Source organism: Entelurus aequoreus, linkage group LG09 (genome assembly GCF_033978785.1).
Source record: "Entelurus aequoreus isolate RoL-2023_Sb linkage group LG09, RoL_Eaeq_v1.1, whole genome shotgun sequence".
In the NCBI taxonomy this organism is placed as follows: Eukaryota; Metazoa; Chordata; class Actinopteri; order Syngnathiformes; family Syngnathidae; genus Entelurus; species Entelurus aequoreus.
Genome location: NC_084739.1, coordinates 79,846,185 through 79,865,587, shown reverse-complemented (window position 1 = coordinate 79,865,587; position 19,403 = coordinate 79,846,185). Strand labels below are relative to the sequence as shown.

Here is a 19,403-nt window from a genome sequence, read left to right as displayed (position 1 = left end):
AGTAACAGACGTCATTTAGAGTTATTTGGTTAGGGCCAGGGTTAGAGGGTTAGGGTTATAATAAGGCCATGCTGAATAAGGCATTAATAAGTACTTAAAAATGACTAGTTAAGAGCCAATATGTTACTATTTTGCAATATTTTCTCCTAAAATAATTACTTTTTCATGTAAAATTGTTACTTTTTAATGTAAAATGGTGACATTTGTCATATAAAATTCAGACTTTTATCACAATATTGCCAATTTTTTTAGGTGTTCTTGTAAAATAGTGACATTTTGTGAGTAAAATTATGACTTTTGTCATAATTTTGCAAAGTGAAATTCCAATTATTATTATTATAATATTGCCAACATTTTTCAAGTTTTCTTATAATATTGTGACTTTTGTCGAGTAAAATTACGACTCTTCATAAAATTGCCAAAATGTTCAGCTTTTCTTGAAAAATTCCAACTTTTATCATAATATCGCACAAATGTTCAGTTTTTCTCGTAACATTTTGACTTGCGTTGAGTAAAATTACGACTTATTATAATACTGCCAAACTTAAAAGTTTTTCTTGTAAAATTCCAACTAATTTTTCACAACAAGCTTTTTTATATTTACATAGTTTGTATATATTATTAATGTTGTAAATACAAATCTTTATATATCTAGAAAGGGTGGTCCTACCGAGGTAGGCATTTTTCGGAGGTCTCAAGAAGGTAAAAATACAATATGTTCCCCATACTAAAGTGTTACCATGTTTTTTTGCTGGTGCACAAAATGATCCGTGCATGAACATCACCTTGTTCAAACAACAAAACCAACACAGTGCATAAACTCACAACAAATTACACACCTGCAAATCAGTCTGACTTCTGCTGTTGCCGTATCCGTAATACGCCGATAGGGAGAAGTTTTTATTTACACGATGAGTTGGGTGTGTCTTGACGTCCGCCGAACCCCTGAGCCCGACTCACCGAACCCCTAGGGTTCCATCGAACCCAGGTTAAGAACCACTGATTTAGAGCTAAAATGATGTCCCTCTAAAATTGGACATAACCTCCTTTGTTTGGATTGTGAAAATCTTTACCTTCACAGGAAGTAAAGTAATATAAAATAATCTGTTCCACCGTCAAACAGACACCAAAATGCTTTTATTACCTGTTAAGTGACATTTGAACATTTCTAACAAATGTCAAAAGAAGTGAACAGCAAAACTATCTTGACTTTGCTGGCAAGTGCTAACATGTATCACATCGTTTCTTTTTTTCTTTTTTTTCTAAAGGCTGATCCCTTTGTAATAAGTGGTACGAAAAAGCCAAAGAAAAATGACATTGCACAATAGTCTCTTTGCTGTTCAAAGAGTCTCCTATATGGTGACTTCACAGGCGATGGACTTTAGACTCGCTGATGTTCAAGGAATATTACAAATGGCGGCAAGGCGTGACGCTCCCGTGCTTGCACTCACTTGGATTCTAACTTTGATTCTAACATCTCCCAGGAGGACGCTTTCTTCTTCTTCTTTTTTTACTCCCCTTTTAGTCCATTTGATGTTGCACATGTTAGTCGTACACTTGGACATCCCATAGTCAGCCTGCATGCTCCTGTATCAAACCATGAATGAACTTCCACACTTTTTTTTCCCCTCATCTTATTTTCCTCCATAAGAAAGCACACGTCTGACGACTTAGCGTGACCCATGACAAGAGCATTTGATGACTAGTGCTTTTAATTAGCATAAACATGCTTAATGAGAGGACGATTATGGCAAAAATAATAATCAGTTATTTTTTATATTGAAATCGAGATTAATAACAGGATTATTCGTTAATTTCAAATGTCCGCTATCGGCCTGCTTTAAATGCTTTAAAATGTAATATCGGAAATTATCGGTATCGTTTTTTTTTTATTATCGGTATCGTTTTTTTTATTTATTTAATTTTTCATTTTTTATTAAATCAACATCAAAAACACAAGATACACTTACAATTAGTGCACCAACCAAACAAAACCTCCCTCCCCCATTTACACTCATTCACACAAAAGGGTTGTTTCTTTCTGTTATTAATATTCTGCTTCCTACATTATATATCAATATATATCAATACAGCAGTGGCGTGCGGTGAGGTTAATGTCTGGTGAGGCACGACTGCATCATCACAGTCAGATTTACAAACACATGAACCTGCAGTGCAGGTGTACCTAATGTTGTGTCCCTGCGGTCGTTCGCGGCTCCTGCAGCGCGAGCATTGTTGTTTTTGCACTTTTTGGCTTCTTGTTAAGTGACTTTTTTTGGGTGGATTCGGTCTTGCACGTGGAGGGTTTGGGTGTGGGCTTTGGTTGGTGTGGCGCTCCCGTCGGGCGGTGCATTCTGCGGCGGGGTTATGAGACGAGCCTCACACAGTGTGTCTTCGCAGCAGTTACACACATACAGTTGTTGACAAAATACACTGTACATTATATACCTCAGCTAACTAAACTATGGAAATGTATAATATAATTCATATAGCAATACGGTCTGACTGCACAGCAGGCCAGCAGTTAGCCGAGTCATTGCGCAATCCATGTTGAGGCACAAATGAGTGACGTGCCTCAACTGGCTGCTGATCACCGCACCGTCTCTTCTCAGTGTTTGAACGGCAAAAATAAAAATAATCTAAAACTGGTGAAGTTAAATGGAAAATAACTTTAGTATAATCACTGGATACATATAACAATTTTAATTATTATTTTTTTCTTTTTACATTTTTTTTTTCCATGATGGCAGGTGAGGCCGTGCCTCCCCTGCCTCTAGTGACTGCACGCCACTGCAATACAGTCTGCAAGGGATACAGTCCGTAAGCACACATGATTGTGCGTGCTGCTGCTCCACTAATAGTACTAACCATTAACAGTAAATTTTACTCATTTTCATTAATTACTAGTTTCTATATAACTGTTTTTATATTGTTTTACTTTCTTTTTTATTCAAGAAAATGTTTATTTATTTATCTATCTTATTTTATTTTATTAATTTTTTTAAAGAAGGACCTTATTTTCACCATACCTGGTTGTCCAAATTAGGCATAATAATGTGTTAATTCCACAACTGTATATATCGGTATTGGTTGATATCGGTATCGGTAACTAAAGAGTTGGAAAATATCGGAATATCGGCAAAAAGCCATTATCGGACATCCCTGGTATTTACTTCACATCAAATATTCCTCTTTGAATTTTCTTTGAGGGATGAATATCGCATATTTCGTGTTTTTGCCATAAAATAGGATTTTCTTTGACAAAAAGATTTTTTTTTTTTACTGTGTATCGACAGACCTGAAATTGATAGAGAATTAAGCATTGAATTAAAAAAAATGTAGTTACCTTTTTTTTCGGAGTATACGTCGCTCCGGAGTATAAGTTGCACCGGCCGAAAATGCATAATAAAGAAGGAAAAAACCATATATAAGTCGCACTGGAGTCGCATTTTTTGGGGAAATGTATTTGATAAAAGCCAACACCAAGAATAGACATTTGAAAGGCAATTTAAAATAAATAAAGAATAGTGAACAACAGGCTGAATAAGTGTAAGGCAGGGGTCACCAACCTTTTTGAAAGCAAGAGCTACTTCTTGGGTACTGATTAATGCGGAGGGCTACCAGTTTGATACACACTTAAATAAATTGCCAGAAATAGCCAATTTGCTCAATTTACCTTTAACTCTATGTTATTATCAATAATTAATGATATTTATCTTTGTGGAAACACTGATCATCTTAATGATTTCTCACAATAAATATATATAGAAACAGATAAATATCAATATGCAACACTTTATTTTTATATTTTCTCAAAGTGCACATTTTTCAAATTGAACATTTTCAAATGATCACTTCTAAGACAGTCTTGTGAAATCACAATATCCCATTTTAACTAGCTAGCCACTAACATTTTTTAACAAATCATGAATTACTTTGCACCATGTTTGTACAAATAATAACTCGTGTAAAATACAAAAGTCAACTCTCAAATTTTTAAATAAATCATGTCACACTTTGAACTGGACACCAAATCTGTTATCTGTTTCTTTGTCAGTTAGTGAAGACCAAGTCTTTCAAATATTTTCTTGGATTTTCAAATTCTATTTGAGTTTTGTCTCTCTTAGAATTAAAAATGTCGAGCAAAGCAAGACCAGCTTGCTAGTAAATAAATACAATTTAAAAAATAGAGGCAGCTCACTGGTAAGTGCTGCTATTTGAGCTATTTTTAGAACAGGCCAGTGGGCTACTCATCTGGTCCTTACGGGCGACCTGGTGCCTGCGGGCACCGCGTTGGTGACCCCTGCTGTGCGTTATATGAGGCATAAATAACCAACTGAGAACGTGCCTGGTATGTTAACGTAACATATTATGGTAAGAGTCATTCAAATAACTATAACATATAGAACATGCTATACGTTTACCAAACAATCTGTCACTCCTAATCACTAAATCCCATGAAATCTTATACGTCTAGTCTCTTACGTGAATGAGATCAATAATATTATTTGATATTTTACGCTAATGTGTTAATAATTTCACACATAAGTCGCTCCTGAGTATAAGTCGCACCCCCGGCCAAACTATGAAAAAAACTGCGACTTATTGTCCGAAAAATACGGTAATCAAAGTACTGGCCACCAATGTTATTAAAAAGTATTGATCATGTTGGCATTTTTTTCCATAACTTGAGTGGATTTATTTTGGAAAACCTTGTTACATTGTTTAATGCATCACAACAAAATTAGGCATCATAATGTGTTAATTCCACGACTGTACATATCGGTATCGGTTGATATCGGAATCGGTAATAAAGAGTTGGACAATATCGGATATCGGCAAAAAAGCCATTATCGGACATCTCTAGTTAAAACATCATGAAAAAGTCATTTTAGCATAAAAGGGGACCTTAGCAGTGTATGTGTTGCAACGCAAGCTAAATAAAAAGCCAAGCAGGTCCGATACTGACGTCCACTGTGGTATCATGTGCAAACTTTTGCATGTTTTCCTGCGTCTATCTCGGTGTTGTTCGCAGAGGAGGGCGTGGAGGAACAATTCTGGCGAGCGTCTCGAGATGTGAACTTCCTGTGTCCCCCCCCCACCCCCCATCCTTTGTGTCTCTCGTAGAAATTCAAGATCCGCATCGAGGATCCTCCCCGGCGAAAGCACATGGTGTTCCTGGGCGGGGCCGTGCTGGCCGACATCATGAAGGACAAGGACAACTTCTGGCTGACCCGGGAGGAGTACCAGGAGAAGGGCGTCCGCGTGCTGCAAAAACTCGGCGTCACCGTCAGATAAAGCGCCCGACACACACACACACACACACACACACACACACACACACACGCACATTACATGATCGCACAGCGCAACACACACACATTTCCCGCCCCCTCCCCATAAGAGAATATATCTATTTATCCTTCTTGTCTTCGGGCTTGTGATGCTCCTCAAACATCAGAGGACGCCAAGCCGCCACCTTTTGATCTCCCCTCCCCCTCCCCCTCCCCCTCCCCTCCAGCCCTGACAAACACTTCCATCTTTGCACAGCTCCCGCCCCAGCCGGAGTTCATAAGAAACGACGAATCAGCGTAAAAAAGCGGGGACGGGGCCGCAAAGTGTAGAAGCCCCTCGCACCTGTACGCGCCTTCGAGATCACAATCAGGGTCCGCCTCCAAACGCCACGAGCTTTCAAGCATCTGTCAGCGACAACTAATCACTTTTTTTTGTTATTTTTCCCCCCGCAGACGTGGGTTTTTTTATAAGCCGCTTTTCTTTTTCCGGGAGAGGGATTCCGTTTTTGTTTTTTGCATATTTGATTTCCTTTTTGTTGCAGTGCACTACTACCATTGCAAATGGAGTGTATCGTGGTAACAGAAGTTCCTCCGTGTTTTTATGAAGACTTAATTCCTTGAAGGGGCGATATAAAAATAAAAAAAATGAAGTAGAAGAAAATGACGCCCCGCCCGAAGCTTGATTATGGTATGTGTGATGGTACTTTCCGGTGTGGGGGTGTTTGTCCCGCCTCATGACGTCTTGTATATTTCCTCCTAATGCGGCCAGTCACAGAAGGGCAGTTTGATTGGAAAAACGGCGGGCACCCAAACTTGAGAGATTGAAGTTGTCCCCCAGCAGGCCGACGCGATGAATACTGGAGGCACTTCCATTTCTTTTCCTTTTCATTTTGGAGTAAATGTGTATATTTTTCTTTTTTTCCTCTTTCCGTGGACGTCTCATCCAGTGCCAAGTGCAGTTCCTTGTCAGCTGGAGCTCATCTTTTATGTCCCGCTCTCTTTTTTTGTCACTGTTTTTATTTTGTTGTTCATAGCATAACTGCCTAACGCTGATTTAAATAAAGAAAAGTGATTTATAAGGACACTTGGGTCGGCGCTTTTGTCGGGACTTTTTACTTGGCGATTTCACACTGCTGTGGGATGGCCGCGTCAAAACGATTTTTGCTAAGCTTTGCGTTTTAAATTGTGGTTTTAAAACGGTCAATATACCTGGCGGGATGTGGAAGCGTCACACACAGGTACAACAACCTGGCATCCTTCTCTCAATGCTGGTCACACCGCTGTGGGGTGGCAGTGCACATAGTTTTAATTTTTAGCCGTTTGTTGAACATCATTTCAGGCACTTTTTCTTTTTCTAAATTGGGATTTTAAAACCATCAATACACTTGGTAGAATGTGGTGTGGAAGAATTTTACACAGCTGCATCCCTCACTATTGCTGGTCACACACTGCTGTGGCATAGCACCAACAACGATATTTGTTAAACAACTTTCAAACCACATTTCCCAGAATATGGAAAACTCTTAAATAGCTGCAACAACCTGGCATTTCAATTTATAAGAATCGCAATTAAGCAGTGAATCAATTTTTTTGGTACACCCCTATTATTCACACACTGTGGTGGGATGCCAGTCCACTCCTCAACTAGGAGCTATTTTTTGGTGTATTTTCTTAAAATTATGCATCGATTTAGAACCAAATGTATAAAAATCACAATTCAGCAGTGAATCGATTATTTTTCTGCACCCCTACTTGCAACACACTGCTGTGGAATGCCAGTCCACTCCTCAACTAGGAGCTATGTTTTGTTTTAATTTTTGGAAAATTATGTATTGATCTAGAGCCAAATGTATAAGAATCGCAATTAAGCAGTGAATCGATTTTTTGTGTGCACCCTTATTATTCACACACTGTGGTGGGATGCCAGTCCACTCCTCAACTAGGAGCTATTTTTTGGTGTATTTTCTTAAAATTATGTATCGATTTAGAACCAAATGTATAAGAATCGCAATTCAGCAGTGAATTTATTATTTTTCTGCACCCCTACTTGTCACACAAAGGTGCGGGATGCCAGTCCACGCCTCAACTAGGAGCTATGTTTTTGTCTTATTTTTTAAAAATTATGTATCGATCTAAAGCCAAATGTATAAGAATTGCAATTCAGCAGTGAATCGATTTTTTTTTGTACACCCCTATTATTCACACACTTTGGTGGGATGTCAGTACACTCAACAAGAAGCTATTTTTTTGTCTATTTTCTTAAAATGATGTATCGATATAGAACCAAATGTAAAATAATTGCAATTTAGCAGTGAATCGATTTTTTTGTGCACACCTATTAGTCACACAATGCTGTGGAATGCCGGTCTACTCCTCAACCATGAGCTTTTTTTAATGGATTTTTTAAATTATAAAGTAATTTAGAATCAAATGTATAAGAATTGCGATTTGGGTGTTAAGCGATTTTTTTTGTGTGCACATCTACTAGTCACACACTGCTGTAGGATGCCAGTCCAATACTCATTTTATTTTTGGAAAATTATGAATCGATTTAAAATAAAATGTATAGGAATCGTTATCCGTGTGTGAATAATTTTTTTTGTGCACTCCTAAAAGTCACACACTGATGTGGGATGCCAGCCCAATCCTCCACTAGGTGCTATGTTTTTGTCTTTTTCTTTAATGAATCGATTTGTAACCAAATTGATAAGAATTGCAATTCAGCAGTCAATCGATTTTTTTGTGCATCCCTATTAGTCACACCCTGCTGTGGGATGTCAGTCCACTCCTCAACAAGGAGCTATTATATTTTTTTTGGGGGGGGGGATTAATCGATTTAGAATCAAATGTATTGGAATCGTGATCCGTGTGTGAATAAGTTTTTTTGTGCACTCCTACCAGTCACACACTGCTGTGGGATGCCAGTCCACTCAACTACGTGCTTTTGTTTTTTTTACAGGTATTTTTAAATTACGTGTCGATTTAGAATCAAATGTATAGGAATCGTGATCCATGTGTGAATCAATTTTTTTGTGCACTCCTACCAGTCACACACTGATGTGGGATGCCAGCCCAATCCTCCACTAGGACCTATGTTTTTGTCTATTTTTTTTTATGAATCGATTTGTAACCAAATTAGTAAGAATTGCAATTTTTTTTGTTCATCCCTATTAGTGACACACTGCTGTGGGATGTCAGTCCACTCCTCAGCAAGGAGCTATTATATATTTTTTTTGAGGGGGGGGGGGTGGTGAATCGATTTAGAATCAAATGTATAGGAATCGTGATCAGTGTGTGAATATTTTTTTGTGTGCACTCCTACCAGTCACACACTGCTGTGGGATGCAAGTCCACTCACCTACGTGCTTTCTTTTTACAGATTTTTTTAAATTACGTGTCGATTTAGAATCAAATGTATAGGAATCGTGATACATGTGTGAATCAATTTTTGTCTGCACTCCTACCAGACACACACTGCTGTGGGATGCCAGTCCACTCAAATATGAGCTTTTTTTTTTTTTTTTTAACTGATTTTTAAAAATTACGTCTCGATTTAGAATCACATGTATAGGAATCGTGATCCGTGTGTGAATCAGTTTTTTTGTGTACGCCTACTAGTCACACACTGCTGTGGGATGCCGGTCCACCGTTCAACCAGGACCGGTCTATTCATTTAGCAGCCTACAGTTCATGCTGCAAGAAAGAAATAATTCAGCAAACACACTTTTCTGTCTACTTATTGGAAGGCTGACGTTTGAAGTGAAGATGCAGGTGGATGAGGTAGAGGAAATGGATCAGAGGACTGGCGCCACAAGAGGATGAGGCTCTCTGCGTGCCTAAAATAAATGAAAAGGAAGACCTTGTTTCTTTTTAATCCCTGGACTCCCTCCACTTCCCCTCCAGCCCTGAACTCTTACCTCTGAGGGCCCGTTAGAAGTTCCTCTCTGGACGCAATCTCGAGGAAGTCCCAGTAAAAAGGAAGGCGGGCTGTTGATGTTACATAAGTGATGTTTACACACGTTGCCATGCACACACATTTCACCCTCAACACAAAAGATGTTTTTGTCCTGCGAGACAAATGTCACTTTTCATGAATCGGCGTGTTTTTGGCTGGGCTTCTTTTTAGCCTTTTAGGGTGAGTCTCGGCAACCTGGCAACACGAATGAATCAATGAGAGAGAAGACACACTTTTTTGATGGCAATTTCACACACATCGTATGTTTGAAAAAGGACAAAAAGCTCATTCACTTGTTGCCGTTTTTATTTTTTTTAATTTTTTTTTGTACAAACAATTGCCTGGCTTACAAACGTTAACCACGGGTGTCAAACTCGGGGTCCGGGGGCCGGATCATTTTATTTGCCCTGCGAACGCCTGTGAATAACATGCTTCAATAAAGTACTTTTATTTTTTCATACTAAATGTTTGACAGAAAAAATATAAGTACTGCTTGAAAATCCGGACTTTTTAAAATATTGCAGCAATTTTTTTTTAAATAAATACTTAAATATCTGACTTATGATTTCAAAACAAGTTATTAATGAAATTGTAAAAAAAATACACTATATACTTTTTTAATTTACAATGTTTTTTTTGTTGTACTAACAGTAAAAATGGATAGATGGAACACTACCACTGTTTTTTACGGAAAAATTCTGGCGACTTAGCTGCCAGTTTTTTTTTTTTACTGTAAAATCTATGCTTGTTGGATTTACGGTGTATTACTGTACGAGAACGATACGTATTTTTCTCCATGGTAAAAAACTGGCAGAATTAAAAAAAACATTTTTTTTAACTCTTTTTCTATTTCCACTAATATGTTGAAAAAAACAAACATTTTACAGTAAAATTCTGGCGACTGTAAAAATCTACAGGTTTTTTTGACAGTGTATTACTGTAAACGTTTAAAAAAAATTATACCACATTTTTCTACGGTAAAAAACTGGCAGCTCAGTTTCCAAAATAAAAAAAAATGGGACTGTTTATTAATGACAAGTTATCAATGAAATGTTTTAATTTACAATGTTTTTTTTGTTGTAATTACAGTAAACATGGATGGATGGAACACTACCACTGTTTTTTACGGTAAAATTCTGGCGACTAAGCTGCCAGTTTTTTTTTTTTACCGTAAAATCTATACTTGTTAGTTTTACGGTGTATTACTGTATGAAAACGATACGTTTTTTTCTCCATGGTAAAATACTGGCAGAATTAAAAAAAAAAAATGGTACTATTTTTTTATTTCCACTAATATGTTGAAAAAAACCCCAAACATTTTACAGTAAAATTCTGGCGACTGTAAAAATCTACATTTTTTTTTGACAGTGTATTACTGTAAACGTTAAAAAAAAAATTATACCACATTTTTCTACGGTAAAAAACTGGCAGCTCAGTTTCCAAAATAAAAAAAAATGAGACTGTTTATTAATGACAAGTTATCAATGAAATTGTAAAAAATACACTATATACTTTTTTAATTTACAATGTTTTTTTGTTGTAATTACAGTAAACATGGATGGATAGAACACTACCACTGTTTTTTACGGTAAAATTCTGGTGACTAAGCTGTCCGTTTTTTTTAGCGAAAAATCTATGCTTGTTAGTTTTACGGTGTATTACTGTATGAAAACGATACGTTTTTTTCTCCATGGTAAAATACTGGCAGAATTAAAAAAAAAAAATGGTACTGTTTTTCTATTTCCACTAATATGTTGAAAAAAACACCAACCATTTTACAGTAAAATTCTGGCAACTGTAAAATCTAAGTTTTTTTGGACAGTGTATTACTGTAATGTAAACGTAAAAAAAAAAAAAGGATAGCACATTTTTCTACGGTAAAAAACTGGCAGCTCAGTTGCCAAGATAAAAATGGGACTGTTTTTAAATTTTTAATAATGTTGTAAAAAACAACAATTAAACACCCCCTAAACAAGTAACCCACATAAATACAATTTTTAAAAAAAAATGTAGTTATAAAAAAATGTCAGATTTACCCGATTAACTTGTTTGGAGAAGTTTTTAAATGTAATACACTGTAAACCAAATAACATATTAAAAAAGGTAATTTTAGCTCCCGCCATCAGTGTGTGAACGTGGAAACACTGTCAAAGCGCTTTGAGTACCTTGAAGGTAGAAAAGCGCTATACAAGTATAACCCATTTATCATTTATTTATTTACTTGTTTAGATGTCTATGACGTCATTAACAATTCGAACCTAATTGGTTAGTAACGAGTCACGTGACTTCCGTGTTGGCGAACGCCGGGAACATCAAAATGGTGGCGATTGTCTCGCTCGCCAGTTTGATACAAAAGCACCAATTTACCAATTCCGACTGCGACAGAAAAGTCCAATTTCGGCATTTATGAGTGATAAAAGCTTTGGGGCTTCGATAATATTGTTTTGAATGGACGTGTGACGTCAACTTTACCTGAAGACACCTGCTAACAGTTAATCACTGGTAAGTAGATGTGAGACTAAGTGGCTGCAGACAATTTAAAAGCTCATTGGTCGAGATAAAAATGAGTCTGAAGTGTGTTTATATCGTTCATATATGACTTGTCCCCTGCGTTTAGACTTACCTAACCGGGGTTATTGTGTTTTATTTATGTGTCGAGGGTGTAATTAATGAAATAGCTAACAGGTGATGTAATGTATGGGCAGTGAGCGATGTTTGCGCGCATGCGCGGGCTGTGGGGCAGGGCGGAAGTTACCAAATAAAGGACGAACAACTCCAGGCGACCTTCTCCGCTTTATTGATTTCATTTAAAAGTACAAGCGTACACAAAAAATAATAGTGGAACATCTGTGTGTATCCTGTTTGTTTTCTATTTAGAGTAAAAATACATCATCTTTACCTACCGCCATGTCTCTTTATGCACTTGATGTCTCTTTATGCACTTAATGCAGTGTAAAAAAGCTCTCTTCTTTCTGTACGTGACAAAAATACTTACCTCAAAGCAAGTGATACCGTTGTGAGACCTAGGGAACAAAAACTTTCCAATGGTACCTTAACCGTAGTAATAAGCCAAATATGAAATGAGCTAAGGAATTTTGAAGTTCATTGATTGAAACTTTCATTAGTAGATGGCAAAGGAAGAGAATACATTATATGAAACAGTACAGTTTACACCAGACCTGGGCAAATTAAGGCCCAGGGGCCACATGCAGCCCGTTAAGCTTTTCAATCTGCTCCCGCCGGACATTCCCAAATAATTTTTCTTACATCTTTAAGATTGAAACTGTAGCTGCCATTATGATGTGCAGTGATGTTTTACAAATGACCGTAAGTCTTGAACTATACAAAGTATTTCAATGGTTGGAATCTGCGCTTTTGCATGATATACTAGTTACTATGGTAATCTAATTACCGTATTTTTCGGACTATAAGTCACAGTTTTTTTCGTAGTTTGGCCGGGGGTGCGATTTATACTCAGGAGCGACTTATGTGTGAAATTATCAACACATTACTGTAAAATATCAAATAATATTATTTAGCTCATTCACGTATAAGATTTCATGGGATTTAGCGATTAGGAATGACAGATTGTTTGGTAAACGTATAGCATGTTCTATATGTTGTAGTTATTTGAATGACTCTTACCATAATATGTTACGTTAACATACCAGTTGGTTATTTATGCCTCATATAACGTACACTTATTCAGCCTGTTGTTCACTATTATTTATTTATTTTAAATTGCCTTTCAAATGTCTATTCTTGGTGTTGGGTTTTATCAAATAAATTTCCCCAAAAAATGCGACTTATACTCCAGTGCGACTTATATGTTTTTTCCCTTCTTCATTATGCATTTTCGGCCGGCGACTTATACTCCGAAAAATACGGTAGTTACTATGGTAATCTAAGTCACAACCGCTCAGACGAGGCACCAAGCAGTGTGGGTGGTAGGGCTGCAACTAACAACTAATTTGATAATCGATTAATCTGTCGATTATAAATTCGATTATTTGATTAATAATCGGACAAAAGAGACAAACTACATTTCTATCCTTTCCAGTATTTTATTGCTCGCCAATGTTGTAAATGTTGCAGTTTATAAATAAAGGTTTATTAAAGAAAAAAAAGTAGCCTCTGCGCATGCGCATAGCATAGATACAACGAATCAATGACTAAATTAATCGCCAACTATTTTTATAATCGATTTTAATTGATTTAATCGATAAGTTGTTGCAGCCCTAGTGGGTGGGGAGCGTTTCCACAGAGTGTTTCCAGAGCGGCCAGCCTGAAATGCGGGTGTCAGGGACAGACGCGGAAAGACATTTTTACAACAAAGTTCTGAAGCTTAATGATATATCAAATTGTAGTTTGTTTGTTTTTTACCTTTTGCGTTCATGTTTTTGTTGCGTTTTACTTGATGGCAAAATATGTAGATGGGGAGGGGGTGTGACGTTCATATGTTGTCAATATTCAATGTTTTATCGTTCATAGTTAATATTGTCAATTCCACATTCTTTATTTTCATGTACATTCTGGGTGTCTCATTCAGTAAAAAGAAGTAAAATTCCAGTCCGTTTTTTAAGGCGGTCTGTCATAACGTTTTTAGCATTCAATCGGACTTTATTGTGAGGTTTTGTATTAGTGTTCCTAAAAATAGATATACCGGCCCCCAGACACATGTTTTTCTCTAAATTTGGCCCCGAGTCAAAATAATTGCCCAGGCCTGGTTTACACAGTACAGTACATATTCCGTACAATGGACCACTAAATGGTAACACCCGAATAAGTTTTTCAACTTGTTTAAGTCGGGGTCCACGTTAATCAGTTCATGATTCAAGAATCAATTGCTTTTTTTTTTTGGCTTGAATTAAAGAAACGTGTGACCTATATTTTGCAAAATGAGCTTCAAAACATCATAGCTCGCCATAAATGTGTTAAATAAAAAACAAATGGATTAGTTCACAAATAAACTCACTTTATGAAAATAATAAGAACTTGATTTATTTATTTAATTGAGTTACTTAGCGACGTTACAATTAACAAAAAAATAGCGGTAACTTCCGTATTTCCTGGAATTATCAAATGAGGTTTTCAACAGATGATACCTTTTTTTAAAAAGGCAATCCAGAACAATCAGATGTTTTTAATTCCATTAATTCAAGGCGCAGGACTAAATTTGGCCAAATGGTGGGGTCTACTAGAGGCATACAGTCATGGAACAGACTGCCAGCCCATGTCACAAACTGTGACACCTATTCAACATTTAAAACTGCACTGAATCAGTGGCTGAAAACTAATCAGACATGCACGCACAATTAGATTATTCACTTGTTTTTTTTGTTCGTTGTTTGTTTTATTTTTTAGTCCATGGTCTGTGCTTATGGTATGCTTTTAATGTGTAATGTCTTGTGATGTATGTATTCTTTTGTATTATGATCTGTTGAATGTTTACTGTATTAACCTGACTTAGGACAACGGATGAAAATGAGCTATAGTGCTAACTCTGACATATTTACATTGTTGCGCTATGTTGATGAATAGGCATTGTCCTAATTCAAATTAAAAAACAAAACAAAACACAAATTCCCTATCGCTTGGAATATTTGGATGCAGTTTTCTACAAATGATACCTTTTTAAAGGGGTTCAATAAAATGATCAATCAAATAATTTGATGCACTATGATGGCGTCGAGTCCCCACAGATGGCATCAGCGGTAAGAGAAAAGTTATGATATAGAAATACCGTTTTGAACACAAACTGAATGGTTTAAAAACATCATAAAATGCCATATACAACGAATAATTGGCCTTCAGTGATGTCTGACTTCAATGATTACCTCTCAAAATACCATCATTTATGTCACCACATAACCATTGCTGGAGAAATACTATACAGAAACACATTCACGCACTACTGAGCATTGGATCAATTCAAACATATCTCATGTGGTACTGTCAAAATTAAAATTGAAAAAAACATATTAAACCTATTTCACAAATTCCTCAGTAAATTCACCAAAAACAGCTAGCGGGTCCATGATGATGACTTTTGTTTTGTCTGATCAGCCATTTTACTGCCGTGTTACAGGCACCTTTTGGAAACAATTAAGGTATGTAAATAAAGATTGACAAAATAGTTGTGTAAATAACTAATTTCACATCATGTATATTTATAAAAAAAAATGTTATTCTAATATTTAGTGGGTTGCGGCTTATATACCGGTGCGCTCTATAGTCCAGACAATACGGTACTAGAAATAAGATTTAAAAGGTGTACTTTATGTAACGCACTATTGCCAAATTTGGTTGTATTTCAAGTATTTTACCTTTGAATCTACCTGCAAAAGGTATGCAAGTGTCTTTAAAGTTAGTTTTCACGCTGTAGCTGGTGTACGCACATGTGCAACAAGTGTCTCACCGGGCCTGCCTATCTTTGGACATGAGAGCTCAGCAACCAAGCAGCCATTCTCGTAAAGTGCACTGGGAAGTGAGCTGCTGCGGCGCTCCGTGTGCTCGCAGAGGGGCCACACTGACCCCATTACCAGAGCAGATTTCTTAAATGTTTGCACATGTGGACCATGATGCTGTTTGCAGCCGCTGAGCCGCATAGCGAGGCCCCCCAAAAGCCCTCCGGGACCGTCTTTTTCTTCTCTTTTCTCTCCAGAGCCCCCTCCCTCCCTCCATCATTATCGCCCACATGCTTTTCCAGAGACATCCTGAGCGAAACAGCCTTTGATGGCTATCACATGTTCCCGCTGAGAAGGGGAGGCAGCTGGAACCAAGGTTTTTGGATGCAACAAAAGATGGCGATTGTTCAGATAGAAACTCTAACCGAGTTTGGAACCTGGGCCTAAAACATTTGACGCAATGGGTTTGTAGCATTTTACAATATGGATACAAGGAACTTTTTTTTTTTCATACCAGCACACATGAGATAGCATGAAGTGTAGTACCCGAGGTCCCAGATTTAGTACCACATCAACAATATATGTACATAATAATTTAAATAGAAGAATATATATATATATATATATATATATATATATATATATATATATATATATATATATACACACACACAGAGCTGGTTATAAATAGCAGAGGTTAATAGGAAAAGATTATCAATAGAATACATTGTGATTAGGGATGTAAGGACAAACTCCCAACGGTTAGTATTGCCGGTTTAAATGAAAATGATCCAAAAAACGTGCTTGATACCCGCATGTTGATGAACTCAAGGACGCATTGGGGCCAGCTTGCTAGCTTAAATGCTAACATGAAAACAAGAGACATTAACGTCTTTCCCCATTAAGAAACGAGATACCTCAATTTATGGCTGAAAACTGTATCCCGATAAAAGATAAGTGTTTTGTATCTGTAATTATTGATTTTTTATTTATTTTTACCTATCAAAAATAAGAACCAGGAGAAATATATATGAAATGTAAACATTTTTATCTAAAATGTAAACTTCCTCTAATTACTATCCCCTCAGCTATCAAGGCAGAAAGGAAAGGAAATGTCAACACAACCATGGAACACTCAAACAATTGAACACTTAATAACCTCGCATTGAACACTTAATAACCTCATAAAATGAAGGTGCAAAAATAAGGAATATGTAAGAAATGCTTCATAAAGTGTAAGAAAATAGTACAAAGTGTGAAAACGTAAGCATAGAGAAACCGGAGAACTATTTTCTGCAGGTTTAGGCATGTGGTATTACTGAATATGAGCGCTTTGGTGTGATTACGGTCATAAAACTGCCATACTGTCGAGGTGACCTCTCATGTTGATCCACAATTTCTTCAGCTTTACTTTCTCTTCTCGTTCCATGCAAAGAGTCGACCGTGAGCGAGACAACAGGATGGCTCAACCAAACTTGATAGTTGATACTGTTACCTGATTGGTTGTTAGCGTGACACTCCCACTGACCAGTGATCACTTCCTGTGTTGCTCAGTTTGCAAGTACCTTTGTTTATGCAACCAACCTTGCTTTGCAACTTTCCGCTTTCTTCTGACAAAGAAACATTTTTTTTAATCAACACTTTTTTTATATATTGATTACATGTCTGTCGAGAATCGAGATATACATTGACATCGTTCTATCTTCCAGCCTTACCCCAATCTGAACTTATATTAACACATTGCTCTCCGAGCCATTAAGCTAATCAATTGTGCACCTTACTCAAAGGAATATGACACGGCTGTGTTTTTACAGAGAGTTCAAGGACCGCTGAACAGAATAGGAGGCCACAGCGCCCGCCAGAACACTGTTAGTGAAGCATAAGAAACACAAACATGCAAAAAAGTGGGCTTTCTAAGGATGGGTCTATTCATTGGTTATTTTACAAAATCAATAGATTTCAGTGTGTGTTTAAGTACTTTTTGAGCTCATTCAACAATACTGCCATATTAGTAATAACCGTGATCATTTTGGTCACAATAACGGCGATAGGAAATTTTAATATCGTTACAGTTGTGATCCTGTAGTGCAAATAGAAAGCTATTTGTCTATCAAAAGAATAGGTGTTAGAGGTGCACTATAAAGTATTGGAGGTGTGTTGTACAACCTCAAGCCTCCATGCTGGAATTTAGAGTTTAAAAGTGCGTTCAGTAAGCTTTACTGAATACTGAATTCTTCTGGACGCTACAATACATTATATAAAATTTCTTTTAATTCAGGTTAAAAAAAAACCTTATTTTAAAGTGTGGCGGCTATGATTTTGATGTGGTGGTGCACCACCATAAGTTACATTAAGGGGAACAGTAATAACACTTTGTAAGAAGACGGGCACATCATTGACTGTATTATGCTGATAGTATATATTTGTACCATGAATTGATTAACGTGGACCTCGACTTAAACAAGTTGAAAAACTTATTCGGGTGTTACCATTTAGTGGTCCATTGTACAGAATATGTACTGTACTGTGCAATCTACTAATAAAAGTTTCAATCAATCAATCAACTTAATGGCAAATACTACTTCCTGACTGCGACCACACAGCTAGGGCAAACTAAAACGAATGCATGCTTCAGGGTTCGTAGGTTTGAAAAATGCTTGAATTTTGGGGGAAGTGCTTGGAAATGTTCATCATATTTCCTGGCATTCTGACTCAATAGGCTAATTATAAAATGGAAAAAATAAAATAAGTTTCCTTAAAAATGAAAGCTACATGCTTGATCTGTTGGCTTTGCACGAGCCCTTACATTAGGTTGTTGTCATGCCAAAGTTCTGTGTCGCCCCCAAGAGGACAGTGGTGTCGTTTTAATGAACATTGGATGGAAATTACAAATACAAACTTTGGATAAAACGTGGACCAAATCCACGTGTAGCCTGCTGCAAAGTATGCAAAAAGGAAATCCAACATGGTTCGATGTATTTTTTGCTCCATTATTTTTGGTTGTCTACTTAAAGGCCTACTGAAATGAATTTTTTTTATTTAAACGGGGATAGCAGATCCATTCTATGTGTCATACTTGATCATTTCGCGATATTGCCATATTTTTGCTGAAAGGATTTAGTAGAGAACAACGACGATAAAGATCGCAACTTTTGGTATCTGATAAAAAAAAGCCTTGCCCCTACCGGAAGTAGCGTGACGTAGTCAGTTGATAGCCTCCTCATATTTTCCTATTGTTTTCAATGCAGCTGGAGCGTTTCGGACCGAGAAAGCGACGATTACCCCATTAATTTGAGCGAGGATGAAAGATTCGTGGATGAGGAAAGTGAAGGACTAGCGTGCTGTGCAGAACGTATCTTTTTTCGCTCTGACCGTAACTTAGGTACAAGGGTTCATTGGATTCCACACTCTCTCCTTTTTCTATTGTGGATCACGGATTTGTATTTTAAACTACCTCGGATACTATATCCTCTTGAAAATGAGAGTCGAGAACGCGAAATGGACATTCACAGTGACTTTTATCTCCACGACAATACATCTGTGAAGCACTTTAGCTACTGAGCTAACGTGATAGCATCGGGCTTAACTGCAGATAGAAACAAAACAAATAAGCCCCTGACTGGAAGGATAGACAGAAGATCAACAATACTACCAAACTCTGGACATGTAACTACACGGTTAATGCTTTCCAGCTTGGCGAAGCTTAGCAATGCTGTTGCTAACGACGCCATTGAAGCTAACTTAGCT

At 37.1% G+C, this 19,403-nt stretch overlaps 1 protein-coding gene and 1 long non-coding RNA gene across 6 annotated transcripts in view; both read left to right on the top strand.

Annotated features, from left to right (window-relative positions):
- Window positions 1–6,376, top strand: part of LOC133657787 (actin-related protein 2-B) — a 32,982-nt gene extending 26,606 nt beyond the window's left edge. The window contains exon 9 of the mRNA XM_062059518.1: window positions 5,128–6,376. Within this exon, the coding sequence (XP_061915502.1) occupies window positions 5,128–5,298 (171 nt within the window). The 3' untranslated portion in view covers window positions 5,299–6,376. The remainder of the gene's footprint in view (window positions 1–5,127) is intronic.
- A 5,176-nt stretch (window positions 6,377–11,552) lies between these two features.
- Window positions 11,553–19,403, top strand: part of LOC133657786 (uncharacterized) — a 313,085-nt gene continuing 305,234 nt past the window's right edge. For all 5 annotated transcript variants that reach the window (XR_009827363.1, XR_009827364.1, XR_009827365.1 and 2 more), the window contains exon 1: window positions 11,553–11,751. This is a non-coding gene — a long non-coding RNA (uncharacterized LOC133657786). The remainder of the gene's footprint in view (window positions 11,752–19,403) is intronic.